General features: G+C 40.1%; 1 protein-coding gene across 1 annotated transcript; it reads left to right on the top strand.

Annotated features, from left to right (window-relative positions):
- The first annotated feature begins 3,022 nt into the window (after positions 1-3,022).
- LCE6A (late cornified envelope 6A) lies at positions 3,023-4,161 on the top strand. The gene is made up of 2 exons (XM_011980849.1): positions 3,023-3,180; positions 3,675-4,161. The coding sequence occupies exon 2, from the start codon at positions 3,696-3,698 to the stop codon at positions 3,936-3,938; it is 243 nt and encodes an 80-aa protein (XP_011836239.1). The 5' UTR covers positions 3,023-3,180; positions 3,675-3,695; the 3' UTR covers positions 3,939-4,161.
- The last annotated feature ends 10,382 nt before the right edge of the window (positions 4,162-14,543 follow it).

Below are 14,543 nucleotides of genomic sequence, written 5' to 3'. Positions count from 1 at the left end.
AAGAAAGAAAGAAAGAGAAAGAAAGAAAGAAAAGGAAGGCAGGCAGGCTGAGTAAATAAAAGGAGGAAGACAAAGATACAGAGAGGGAAAGGGAGGAAGAAAGAGAGGGAGAGACAGACAGACATCAGACAGGATAAAAGCCAGTTCACCATACAATAAATCCATCCATTCAGCAGAGGAGGAGACAATGAAAGGAAGTTCCAGAAGTTAAGCATGAAGTGATGGGATAGGTTCAAGTATACACAGGGACTTGAATGCTGGCTAAAGGAATTTAGCCAGAACACCCTGAAGACATCAGAGTGTTCTGGAAGAACATTTAACAGGGCAATTATTCATTAAAAACATAAAGCAAAATAAAAGAGATTTTAAAAATATATTTGAGGAGTTACTTCAGGAATAGCCAAATGATTTGGGATATCTGAAAGAAATTGACTGAAGAGAAACCGAGACACTTGGGAAGCCGAGCAACTTCATTTGAGGCTGGGGACCTGAAGATATCTGCTGCTCAGAGAAACAGTCTCATGAATAGAGACCAGGAATGAGATGGGATTATTTTCAGAGATGGGCTCCTGTCTTCAGACCAGGTTGGGACTCTGATAATGGTGGGAGCCACATCACTTGAGAAACTACCATTCTAATTTGGTACATTTAAAAGGACTAGTTCTGTTCTCAATCTACAACTACAATTAGCCTATTTACCCATCTTTCACTTACAATCTTGTGTTACCTATTAATTTGTCTGTATTCTCTCTAGAGTGAAAGCTTTGAAACATGATATAGACATCTTATTCTTTCTTATATCCAGTACATAGTTGGGACTTAATAAATATCAAATCACAGAATTATACTCATAGACACAATCAGAACCAGGAAGAGAAGTGGAGTGGGATTAGAATAAGAACATTACATTTCTGTGGTCCTGATTTAAAACTGGCTGGACTTATAAGCCTATCTGGAAGACAGTGCAGTTGAGGGGCCTCAAACGGGCTCACTTTATGAGCTAGGCAAATCTAGATGCTGAACACACACCATCCTATATGTGATGAAATTCACTGTACTGAAAAGGAGGGGGCTTAGAAATTTTTGTGGGCAATTTATTATGGGAGGTGGTCTGGGAGAGATATAGAGGAGGCAGGAAGTGTAGTTTGCCTAGGGTAGGGCCCCCAGAAAGAACCCTGAGCCCTAGGTAGAGACAGTAAGAGTTGGGTACTTGCTAGTTAGCCTCAAAGAAATGCATTGTGATGTGTGAGGTACCTCTGAAGCATGTGTTTAAGTGGTGCAGGTCTTGGGTGGGGAAAAGGAGCAACTGGTGCATTGATACCAAAGTTACTTTGCCTTCCTACTAATGCTTAGTGCAAGAGAAGAACTTCTGAGGTGCAATCAGAGTTATTTCTGGTGTCTGAGGGAAGAAAAGAGGAGAAAGAGAAGGAGAGAGAAGAAGGAGAAGGAAGTAAAGGAAGATGGGGTCTTTCCCCGAGGCTGTCTAAATCAGGCACTCTCTCTCCAGGGCTCTGCTCTAACAGGGTGAGCGAGGTTTCATACCATTCTCCCACCTGCTGTTTCACTCACAAAGATCTTCTATTTCTCCATCCAAACTGCATCTCAAAGTTTTCCCAGATGAAGCAATTGAGACCTGATGATCCTGCCCTGCTGGATTTTGGGATCCAACATCTGCTCCTTTTCTGGCCTTGTCCTATTTCCCACCCTGGTCTTCATATCCTTTCCCATACCCCAAACCTACTCGCCTTTGTCCTATACATGATCTGAAGTACTTTGAGGACTGCCCCTACTGTCAGAATGTTCCTTGTAATTGCTCATCTTTTTATTTACCCAACTGTTTCCTGAATAGCTACTATGTGTCAGGCATCAGGAATACAGAGGCAGGTGAGGTGCTGTCTTGAGCAGCAGTGAGTTCCATCAGTGCCTTTTAACTTAGCTGTGCACACCAGGAGCAATTCTGTGATGGAAGCATCTAGAGGTGAGGGACTGTATTTAGATGAGAATGTTCCCAATTTAAGCACTGCCAAAACATGATGATCTCAATTTTCATGAAAGGTGAATAACTTTTCACTCTGTGGAAGGCTTTTCCAGAAAGTCCCTTGATAATTCCAAGAAGAGCTCCCCTTTTGCATTTAAGAGACAGCAGGTGTGTGAAGGTTTTACTTTTCACCCTCTGCTCAGCCTATTGTGTAAGGTGAGGTCCATGCACAGAGTTCCCTGTAGTATTTATGAAGGGGTGTTCACAAATGCCTTAGGGGAGAATGATGGAAACAAGAAGTCAAGGTCTGATCCCCAAAACAAAATGAGTTGGGCTTTATTTTCTTCCTATTTTTTTTCTCCTGAAACACAAAGTCTTTTCTAATGGCTCATAGACTGTTTCAACAAATACTAATGAGCATTTTCTTTGTGTCAGGGACAACATCAGGCTCTAGGAATGCAGAAGTGATAAAGGCAAGGTCCCTGTCATCAAATAACAGTTTAACAGATGAAATAGGATATGTATCTTGGTCACGTGACCCAAAGCAATAGTAAAGGCTGTGAGATATAGCTATAAAGGTCAGAGGATGAAGGACTCAGATGTAGTTGGAGCACTGGGCCAGTCTCCACAGAGGTGATGACACGGAATGGGATGCTGACAGTCATGGATGATGGGTGGGGAGTAGACAAGGAGGGTCTTCCTCAGACCCTGGGGGTTGTTGAACCTGATTTTTCCCTTCAATCCTACATAGAATTCAACAGCAGCTGCAACCCGCCCAAACCCCCAAAGACATCATCCAGACTTAGCCAGTATACCCACTTCTATGTAGGCCAACCTGAAGGCCCCAGCTTTCTGCTCACTTACTCACCTGCAGATGCCTTTGAACCCCATCCCAGCTACATGTAGGTCTTGGGTGGGGAAAGTCTCGCACTGGGAATTGTGAAATATCCAGATCAATCATCCGCTCCGTAGTTGTCCTCCAATGACATGTGGCCTGGAGGCTTCAGCTGGAGGATATATACAAGAGCCTCTTACTTCCTGGAAACACAAGGCCTCCAGACTCCTCCTGGGATAACTTGTCCACACATCTTCCACTAGGGTAAGGCTACTTCTGGCTGAAGAGACACTTGGATGTAGCTCAAGTCCTGCTAAGGCAGTACTGATCTCTCCTCTTGTCTCTTCCCAGGGAGTTGAAAAGTCAGGTAGGAGATGCTTGGGGTAGAAAGAAGGGAAGGGAAGAGGATCCCTGCAAAAGAAAGACCCCAAATCATCTAACATAAGAGAAAACCATAGAAGTTAGAGGGCCAGAAAAGCAGAGATGGGACCGTCAGATTTAGGAGTTTGGGGACAGAATAAGACTGAGTAAAGAAAGAGCAGAGACTTGGCTCTCCTTTGCATTTGACTAGGAGGATATTGGGCTGGGAAAAGCAAACTGTCAGCTCAACTAAGTACAATTTGTCTTCTTTTTTTTTTTTTTAAAGGAAGCATATATCATCAACATGGTTATTAGTAAGTGAGTCCCCTGGGAAGATTTACTCCCCAAATATTTAGTCCTTTCAAGTCTGTTTTTCTCCTCCTGAGATGGAGTTCAGTGGGTTGCAAATGCTGGACTCCATTTTTGACAGCTCCAGCTCATGGAGGAGAGAAACAGAAGCACAAGCTGCCTGGGTCGCTGAAATAACTATTTTTCTTCCAGATTCGACCTGGTAGCCAAGCAATGTCACAGCAGAAGCAGCAATCTTGGAAGCCTCCAAATGTTGCCAAATGCTCCCCTCCCCAAAGATCAAACCCCTGCCTGGCTCCCTGCTCGACTCCTTGTGGTGCTCCCCATTCAGAAGGCTGTCATTCCAGTTCCCAAAGGCCTGAGGTTCAGAAGCCCAGGAGGGCTCGTCGAAAGCCGCGCTGCCTAAGTGGGGGCACAACCTACCACTGCAAAGAGGAAGAGTGTGAAGGTGACTGAGCCCAGAATAGCTGAGGCACAGGTGCAGTTGCTCTTTCCCTACCCCCACTTTGGGTATATATAATTTCCCCTTGGAAAGCCAGGCCCTCAACCTCTCATTTGGGCTGAGAAACACTTCCTGATCCCCAGCTCTAGAGAAGCGAGAACTAGGCTGAGCCACACTGCTACTGCTCTCATCCACTTGCCCCTTCAGCACAGCAACAATAAAGCTGCTTTACTTGGAGCCCTGACTTCTGTGAGTTCTTGAGACCCCTGCTCAGATGTGCTGAGACCCCCGCCTCAACCCAAGCACATGGTGCTTCTCCTCCTTCCTCTTAAGGCAGCTGATGGTATTTTAAAGAAGCAGATGTTTTTGGGATTTATGCCCCAGTTTCCAGCAGCCTCATAGCCATCAACCCATGTCATTGCATGATTCTAGCACCAAAGACTACAATAAACATATGTTGAGCACCTACTGTGTACTGGCCTCTGTGTTTACAGATGTAAGTGGGAAATTTGTCCCTGCCCTAGAAAGCTTATAATCCAGTAGGAGATGCAATGGACAGTGGATTAGTAAATATCATTTTAAGCTGATTAACTAACTCATTTTTATCTCTCAATTTGTGTGCAAAAGAACTTAAAGCAGAAATTTAAAAAGTACCTTAGGTCAAAGAGAGCAGACAGAGGAGACCCATTCTGATGGTGTGGATCAAAGGTGGTTTCCCAGGCTTTGGAAGGAAAGAGAGTATCCCACTTGGGAGTGGGGAGAAGAAGCTCCCTGGGGCAGGAAGCATTTAAACAAGACCTCTAAAGATGGCAGACTTCGGTGCTAGGAGGTGGAGTGAGGAGGAAAGTTCATCCAGGTGGAAGATCCAGCATAAACAAATGCATAACAAGGGCAGTACTTGCCAATGGTGTGAATTTCAATGTGACTGGAGTGCCAGGTGTGAGATGAGAGATGTGACACAGTTCATAACCCCAAGTCTCCATGATAATTCAAACCAGCTGAGTTTACTGAGCTTTAGGTATCAAACACCAGCTACCAGAAGATCGTACCTCTGGGAAAAATCTGGGCCCAAGCCCCAGGTCTAGTAGTCTGAGATGAGGGGAGCATGACATAAATTACACAGGCTTTAAGGGGACTTGAAGCTCAACTATGAATCGTATAAATATAAGTTTATGCAAATTATTTTTGCTGATCTACATTTTTGGTGGGACATTAAAAGCATTTCTTTTTATTAACCAAATGCCCAACCCAATAGATTATATTGATCAGGCTCAGAACAGAATTTCAACCTGTAATATCCAGTATGTAGGATTCTCATTTCCAGAGCTTAGTAATTCTCCTCATTGCTAGGACATGATGTTACTTTTGTGATGACACACATCTGTGTGTAGAAATGCATCATGATTATATATAATTATAATTTCATATGCAAGATTTTTCTCATTAAACAAATGACACACACTTGTATAAAGATTTGTTAATGGAGATAAGCTTAAGGAAGATGACTAAGACCAACCTAAAAATCCCATCACCTAAAAATAACCATGGCTAATCATTTCATAGATGTATTTGCAAACCTTTAAACATCACAAAATGGGTTAATTACAGAATATTTTATTACCTACACTTTTTTTTTTACTGTTAAGTAAATGGTAAAATTGAACAAGAGTCATTGTCAATACTCTTCCATCCTAGTAAATACTGATCAACACATGATATTCACAAACACATCACGGTCTGCATAACTGGTTCTCCAATACTGGGCATTTATGTTGTTTTCACATTTGCTGTCAAGTGTAATTTAAAATAATCATTCCTATTGATAGTTATTCTTAATTTTCTTAGAATAAGTTTTTAGAATTGGAATAATTCGCAAAACTATGAAGACTTTTTCAGACTCTTCAGCAAGACTGCATTTTGGGAGCAATAAAAATTACTCCCCTTAAGAAATTAATTGTGGTAGATTTCTTTTGTTTGAGAGCAAAAGTGAGTACTAGGTTAAAGGACTGCTCCAGTTTATAGTAGAAAAAGTCCACTTTTTGAGAAGAGACACTTCCTAAGAAACTTGACAGATGTCCACCTTTTTACCATCATAAAATCTATACTTTAAAGAAAATTTAGATACCTCCCTCTTTTGAGGAAAAAAAGAGTGCTTTATATTGTATGAAGCATTATCTTATGAATATTGATGTACCATTGTTTGAAATTTTGTATCTAACTGGTATATTTTTAAATAATGATTTTCAATATATTTGCATGAGAGATTTTTGGAAAGAATCCCATTTTTCCCTAGGAAAAATACAAAATATCAATGCCGAGTGGATTATGTAAAGCTCAATGTGTAAGAACATCTTTTTTTCTACTTTTAATTTCTGCTCTTTATTGAAGACAGGCATTTACCAAATGACAGTTTTTTAAAAAGTTTTTACAGAAACTATTTTTCTTTAACAAGAATATTCCTTACTATTTTGGCCTATTCAACTTTGTCTAGTCAGTACTTCAATTCCCTGTGCTAAGTGTTCAACCCATGTGTTATTCTGCAGATACACTGGTTAGTCTCTGTCAAATTGATTTCAAAATTACTGCAATGAAAATAAACTAAGGATTTGATTATTGTTTTTCTTTATAAAGGCTGTATTTGGCATCTTCACAATTCCTAAAATATGCCTGTACATCAGAAATGTCAATGACTTTTTTATATGGCTTTAGTATGGCTTCATTTTAATACTATATGTATGTTGTACTTTGTTTTATAGTAATAAGTAATGAAAAATGTAGACTTTATATTTTATATAAAATGTCCTGTAAATCTATATATATATTTTATGATTTATATATGTATTTTTAAGCATTCTCATCACAAAAAAATGGTAAGTATGTGAGATAATGCATGTTAATTAGCTTGATTTACTCATTCCACAATGTACACATTATTTCAAAACAATATGTTATACATGCTAAATATATACAGCACAAGTTTTATTTGCCAGTTAAAATAAATAAATAAAGGTATTTTTAAAATGTCCTATACACAAAATTTTGTAAGTTCATAGCGACAACAAAACTGGGTAAGTGGTACAATTCCTTTTATTTAGAATATATCTAACTTTATGCTTTTAACAGATGTTAAAAATCTTACATATATTTTACATCTTTTAATTCAGAAAACTTTATTTTGACAGAAAAACTTTATGTATTTGATATTCAACATATTCTTTTATCTAATTTTTAGAAAATGTTAAATGCTGTACTGTTTGGACTACATAAAGAACATATAAGGTGTTTAGAAGTGCTCCCCATGGACTTTGAAACATCCCCACGTGTCAGTTCCTAATACTACTCTGTCTTCCTTAAGAAGTCTGGACTCCAGTCTTCCAGCAAGCAAGCTCTTGCATGGAAGCTGGACTTGAGCCCAGTGATCTCAGTTCAGGCCATCCACTGCCTCAACGTGCCCAGCTTTTCTGGGGTCTCCAGTCAGGACAAAAGGGCCCTCTTCAACCTGGCCCATGGTCAACATAGTCAACCTCTACTGCGGCTGGCATAACGCACTCCCTAAGTATACACCTTTTTAGCAGCTACGAGTTTACAGTGTTTGACAGGTGGTGTTTTGTTATTGGATGCTATACACTTCATGATATAACATAAATAATAAGTCGTTCCTTTTATTTATTCCTGTACAGATGTCACAAATAATATATTAAAATAAAATTAATCTAAAGTGAAGGAAATATGGTGCTGATTTATTAGGAAGTCAAGAAATACTGCCAAAACTTCAGGAATGAAGAAATAGAGTTTTAATTATAGCATTTAAAGTTATAGAGGTAGCCAATAATGACATGAAAATAAAAAATATGTCTAAATAAGAAGGAGGGAGGGAAGGGATGATAAATGTGAGCTTAATTCCCTGTTTTTTTATTGAGAAGGTAAATAGACATGGCCTAAGAAATAAACATGTAAGCAGATTATTTAGACTGACACTTAATTTTTTCATATTACAACTATTTGGATTACCTGACTTTAAATTTTCATTTAAATGTATTGCTTTTCTATAAATAAATAACTAAAATCACATCCCCTTTTTTTCACATGCATCTGTAAGGGTCCTAGGCCAAACCTTCCCTAACAGAGCAAGTGCAAGTTGAAATCCTGTCAGATGAAACTCACTTCAAATCTTTGATAACTCTGTGGCTTTAGGAAAATTTCTGTACCTCTGAAAGCTTCCTCATCTAAAAATTAGATAAAATTATAGTATCTGCCTTGTGAGACTGTGGAGGGATCAAACATGATATCATAGGTAACATGTACTGCATATCTAACTCAATTTAACTCAAAGTTATAAGTTCGTTGTAGTTTACATTTGGAGTGCACTCTATTTTTTAAAATATACTGTTTATTTTAGGATAATTTTAGATTTACGGAAAAATTGCAAACATAGTTAAGAATTCTTATATATCTGCACCCAGATTCCCTTGTTAATATCTTACATTCATAGTAAATTTGTTACAATCAATTTTCTGTGTTCTTGGATCCCATTCAGGAAATCAGGTTATAGTCAGTGGTCACATCTCCTCAGGTTCCCCTTGACTGTGACAGTTTCTCAGACTTTTATGAAGTTGGTGCAAAAGTGATAGCTCAATTAATTTTGCACCAACCTAGTATTTTGGATGACTTTGACAGTTCGAGCAGTACTTGTCGGGTATTTCGTAGAGTGTCTCTCAATTGAGATTTGTGTAGTAGTGTTTTTCCTATAATTATAATAGGATCATTGGCCTTCGGGAGGACGACCACAGAGGCAAAGTGCCATTTTCATCACATCGTTTCAAGGTTATACAGCAACATGACCTCACTGCAAACGCTGACCCTGGTCACCTGCCTGAGACAATGTTCATTAAGTTTCTCTATTGTAAAGTACTCCATTTCTTTCCTTTTCTCTACTTGCGTCTTAGGAAGGTTGTCACTTCACATCACCCATTCCAAGGGCAAGCCACCTCCTTATGGGGCTGGGAGTACATGTTATGTACGCTGTATAAATTATTTGTAATTCTTCTCTATGAGAGATTTTCCTGTTTTCCCTCCCTTTTAAAGAACTATACAATCATTTCTTCTTATCAGCATGGACTGATGGATATTGGATACTGTTTGTGTCATACTTTAGGTTATAATCCAATATGTGTCATTTACTTGTTGCTCATATTTTTCCAGCCTTGGGAGCTCTTTCGTTTGGCCCTTGTGTCTCTTTCGCAATAATACCACCAGTTGCTTTTCTGAGCATTCCCTGGCTTTCTGGCTCTATAAGATGCTTCAGACTCATCTCATATAGTCTCTGCCTTGAACCTAGGTTCACTCATTGCTCTAGTGAGCCTTGGTTTCTGTTATTGAAAAACTGTATTATAAACCAAACGTGTTGGTTGTGCTCATTGCTAGTGGAAGGTTATTGCTTCTAAGCTTTCTCAGTGGACAGAGATTAGAAATATGTGTGCATATATTAATCAGTGTATATCCATAATTATTTCAATATGTATCTGTCTTTTTCTATATTAAGCTAACCATTAGTTTACACTGATGTCTTTCACTCTAATTCAGTATCACATGGTTTATTCTAGTCTTCCTTGCTTATCTATCATTTCTTACTCCAATACTGAGAAATTAGCCTCTCACCATATTCAATTATATATTCAGTCCCAGTTTGCCTATATGGTGTACTCTATTTTAAAAACAAAATTACGAAATGCTCAGTAGTCAGTGTATCCTATGTAAGCAATGACATACAACCTTTGCAGGTTATATGATTATTTATTGAAAAGAAAGAATGAGTGAGCCAGGGGTCTTGAAACTGGGTAAGGATGGGATCAAGGTAAAGACAGAACATCCTGAAGGTCAAGGAGCTGAACAGAGGCTCAGCATGATGGCTTAAGGCTGTAATCTCAGTACTTTAGAAGGCCAAGGCTGAAGATTGCTTGAGCCCAGGAGTTTGAGACCAGTCTGGGCAATATAATGAGAAACCATCTCGACTAAAATGTTAAAAAAAAAAAAAAAAAGTAGCTTGGCAAGGTGGCATGCAGCTGTGTTCCCACCTACTCAGAAGACCAAGGCAGGAGGATCCCTTGAGCCCAGGAATTCAAGGCTTCAGTGAGCTATGATTGTACCACTGTACTCCAGCCTGGGCAACAGAGTAAGACCAGCTCTAAAAACGAGGAACAGCTAGTGGGGGTTGGAGGCTCAATAGAAGTGGACTTTCACTCCATGGGGACCTCCTTCTATCAAAATCTCCTACTCAGCTTCCTCCTCCTGCCATTCCATCTTAACAGACCCAATTCTGAGAACAAGCTTCCTTCATATAGCTTGGACACAAAGAGTAAGGTTATGGGTATCTTGTATGGGGTTATGGGCATGAGAGGGCCTCATTCCATATAAGGCACAGGTTGAACCAGTTTGAATTTTCCCTATGAAGCAGGACAGGAGTGAGCATATCATCTCTGTTACACAACTATGAATAGGAAATCAAGAAACTGTAGGGAACAGGCCGTGAGTAGATAAAAAAGCACATGACACTCAACCTGCAACCTACATAGTTGCTATACCTCAGCCTAATGAGTAGTTCTGAACTTCCTGACACACAGAATATAAAGAGACAAACAGTCTATTACACACTCTTTTTCCTTCAAAGGAAGGATAGACCGTCATAACAGTGGATTCTAAAATAAATTGTTTGCAATAGTCAGCAAGACACTTAACACTCTTACAACAAATGCACAGATGGTTGACAAACCCCTACTGCTTTGACTCACATTGAAAAACACACAGTACATTGAAACAGAATGCTGCTCATGGTATGGCAGAAGGGATACACCAAGAATACAAGGAAGCAAAAACACAGATGCCTGAAAGCAGAAGGTCTCTCAGGCCAACCATAGCTTGGCTCACAAGATATATAATTTACCCATCTGTGAAATGTGGACAATAAAAAACTTAATGCATTATTCCAGAATAAAGTGATGTCCAAATAAGATAAAAGAGCCCTAACTAAATGTGCTTCTTATTACTTCAGTCACCACCCTTCCCAGATATCATCTAACATCTAGCCAGGGAAGATTTCAAGACCACCTACACCTTTCACATACACAGACACACACACACATGCATGCACACACAGAGTCTATAACTCTTCTCTCTCTATCAGGTCTGCCAGTTCTCTCAAGTCCCTTATTTCTCACTGACCCCAATCCTCCTCCCCTGAGCTCCAATATGCCCTCCCTACATGGACCTAGAGGTGCCTCTTTCTCTTTCTGATAGTCAGTCCTGGAGTTACATCCTTATCTCTGTCAGAATCTCTCCGCCCTGCTTTGATTGCTGGAGGAGTAGAAATGATTGACACACCCTGAACCTAATAAGAACTCAGATCCTGCCTAGACCAAGGACTAACTCTAATGGCTTATCTAATGTCCAGTTTGTTCTCACAGCCTACAGGTGAATATTTTAGGAAACTTTCCCTATTATGGCTTTATACAATAAGCCTAATATGTGAAAAATGGTTCCCCAAGTATAAGACTCCAATCAACCTTGAATCCTTGCCCAATCCATGTCAGTATCCATTGTCATGGCTGCAGCCCCAATCTATATGTGACTTGTGGTGATTTTTTACAAGGAATGGAGGTGATCCTGAGAGTGGAGTAAGGAGAATGTTGTGAAACCAACTTTAGTCACCAACATGCTCTCTTGGCATCCATGGGTATTCATAAATCATGGGAGAAATAAAGAGATAGGCCCTCATCATTGAGGGACATTGAACTAAACAAAAGATAATAATAATAAGAAGAAGAAGAAGAAGAGCACCCAATCTGTATTTATATAGCGCTTACTATGTACCAACTACTCTTCTAAGCACTGTACTCATATTACTTATTTAATTCTCACAACAGCTCTATGAAGGAGATGTTATCACCATTTTACAGATTAGCAACTAAGGCAGAGATATCAAGTGACAAGCCTAAAGTTTACAACCAGTAAGTGACGAAACCTAGATTTGAAGTTAGGCGATCTGGCTACCGACACTAAACACTGAGCTGCTATGCCGTGCTCCCAGAATTGTTCTGCTGTGCTCCTAGAAGTGTAGCGCTGGATGGGCATGCTCTCCTCTTACTACCTTGCATCCCCTCTCCTCCATTCACCCCTAGTCGTAAACACTGGGTTGGAACTTAATCAACCCTACATTTAGTGTTGATTCTGACACTATTTTAACTTTGTGGATTAAGTAAGGTGACTTCTGTGAACCTCCAACTCTTGTTTGTAAAGTGAAGGCCTATAGCCAAACCCAATGAAATATTTTATTTGTAATTAACTAAATCATTCAATGAAGCCCTAGTAAGTACCAACTATATGTGAAGAACTGCTTTATTTAGGTATGGTAGTCATTAACTCTTTACAATATGATCTTATGCAATTATTGGAGAAAAATTTCTAACAAAGATAACAATGTGGAAAGAAATGGACTGCCTTGTGAGGTAATGAGTTTTCAACTAAAAGCATTTTCATTTAGGCCAGGAAGCTCACCATTAGGCATGTGGGAGAGGAGATACAAGCTCCTGGTGGAAAACCACACTACATGCTTGTTAAGGCCTCTGCAAGGCTAAATAAATTTGTGAGTTTCCTATGCTTCCTGCATCTTTCAATTTCCTAGGAAGATTCCTAGAGGAGCTCAGAGAAAGGTGGTAGGAGACTGTGGAAATGTTGTCGCCAGAATGTTTCATGGGCTGGCGATAGTTCTATGGTTCTACCAGAATATGCCAGAACAGTGGCTACCAAACTAGGTAGAATCATCTGGGAAATATGTAACCAATGTAAGTCCTTAAGACCCACTCCTTGGAGATTATGATTCAGTAGGTCTTAGTTAGAGACCAGGCGTCTGCTGCTGCTGCTTCTTCTTCTTTTTTTTTTTCTTTTTTTTTTTTTTTTTGACAGAGTCCCGCTCTGTCACCAGGCAGCTGGAGTGCAGTGGCACTATCTCAGCTCACTTCAATCTCCACCTCCCAAGTTCAAGCCATTCTCCTGCCTCAGCCTCCTGAGTAGCTAGGATTACAGGCATGCACCATCACATCCAGCTAATTTTTGTATTTTTAGTAGAGATAGGGTTTTACCATGTTGGCCAGGATGGTTTCAATCTCCCGATCCTGTGATTTGCCTGCCTCGGCCAACCAAAGTGTTGGGATTAAAGGTGTGAGACACCACGCCTGGCTGGGATCCGCATTTTAAAAGTACTTCCAAGATGGCTCATGTTCACAGCCAGGTTTGAAATTCTTGATCTATAACAGCACTGAGAGTCCAGGACAGCTTCCTTGCTTTGTGCAGTTCTTTGCTGGACTTGCCTTATTGCTCTGAAACCTTAGAGACTGTATGATGTGCACTTGCTCTTAACTGTCCAGTATTCAGTTTTTCTAGGTACAATAATAACAAACTCTCAAGATTGTTAAGAGGAGAAAATAAAGCAGTGAAATGCAACACATGAAGGAATGTGGGGGGCTTCCCTTGGGTGACCACCATCACTAAAAGAATGAATGGTTTAGAACTACAGGCTCACAGAGTGATGGAACAGGGGGTCTTGGTGTCACAGGTGAAGGTGCGGTCTCCAGAAAGACTGAGCAACTGCCTAATGCTTCTTAATGGGTCCCCCCATGTCCTTAGGAGTTTTGTAGTAGCTTTCCTAGGTAAAACCACTACTGAAAACAGGCTTTGAGGTAAAGGGTGGTCATAAGAAGGATTCACCTTCCCTACCTTTCTCTTAAGATGTGTTAATTGCAGGATGAAAGATACAGTCCAGCAGGTTTATCTTCTTTAGGCACAGTGGAGAAAATGGTGGAGAGATCAATGGCATGGGGTTGTGATGAGCCAGAGATATTACCAGGACAGCTGTTTCCAAGAATAGGAGGACAGTAGAGCCAAAAATCTGTTCTGCTCACCTTAGTTGGTAGAATCCATCTTTAACATCAGCGAAAAGACATGAAGTTTCACAGGAGTCAGAAAGCTCTGTCATTGTAGGCAGTGGAGTCTCCTTTCTTGGAAGATTCAGAAATATATTCTTGGGATCTTAGAAATATATTCTTATTTATAAATATATTATTGGGTCTGGAGGAAAATGATAGGCAAGATGATCACTCTTCATCCCTTCCTATTTTAGGATAAACAGGCATCACTTGATGGTGACATGTGTAAACACAGGCTCCTGATAAGATGTTTTAGCTATTGTTCCATTCATCGAAGTCAACCAAGAAGCCAGGGTGGGGCCCAGGACCCAAAGAGGGCATCATTCCGAGTGTTATATAGGAGAAGGATTGGCGAAACTATCAGAGACGATAAATCAAGGAGTCGCCCAGGCTCTAATATGGTCTAGAGCAACCACAAGCACAGAGATCTCATAATTACCTTAGTGATCAAGAGGAAAACAGTAACACTCATTTTACAAATGAAGAGCCTGAGGCCCAGAAGAGGCAAGTGGCCTACGGCTGGTCAGAATCAGGACTAGGCCTGTGCTCCAGGGATGACCTGCGCTGCTTCTTTCCAAGGAAGTTGTCTACAGCTGGAGATATTAGGGAAACGAGAGGTCACAGCACTGGTACCAGATGATA

Source organism: Mandrillus leucophaeus, unplaced genomic scaffold, assembly GCF_000951045.1.
Source record: "Mandrillus leucophaeus isolate KB7577 unplaced genomic scaffold, Mleu.le_1.0 Scaffold1049, whole genome shotgun sequence".
Lineage (NCBI taxonomy): Eukaryota > Metazoa > Chordata > Mammalia > Primates > Cercopithecidae > Mandrillus > Mandrillus leucophaeus.
The sequence above is the reverse complement of the archived record's forward strand: the minus strand, read 5'-3'. Positions and strand labels throughout refer to the sequence as shown.

What these genes read in the sequence shown, in the direction of transcription:
- LCE6A (XM_011980849.1), top strand. Translation starts at nt 3,696, where the DNA reads ATGTCACAGCAGAAGCAGCAATCTTGGAAGCCTCCAAATGTTGCCAAA.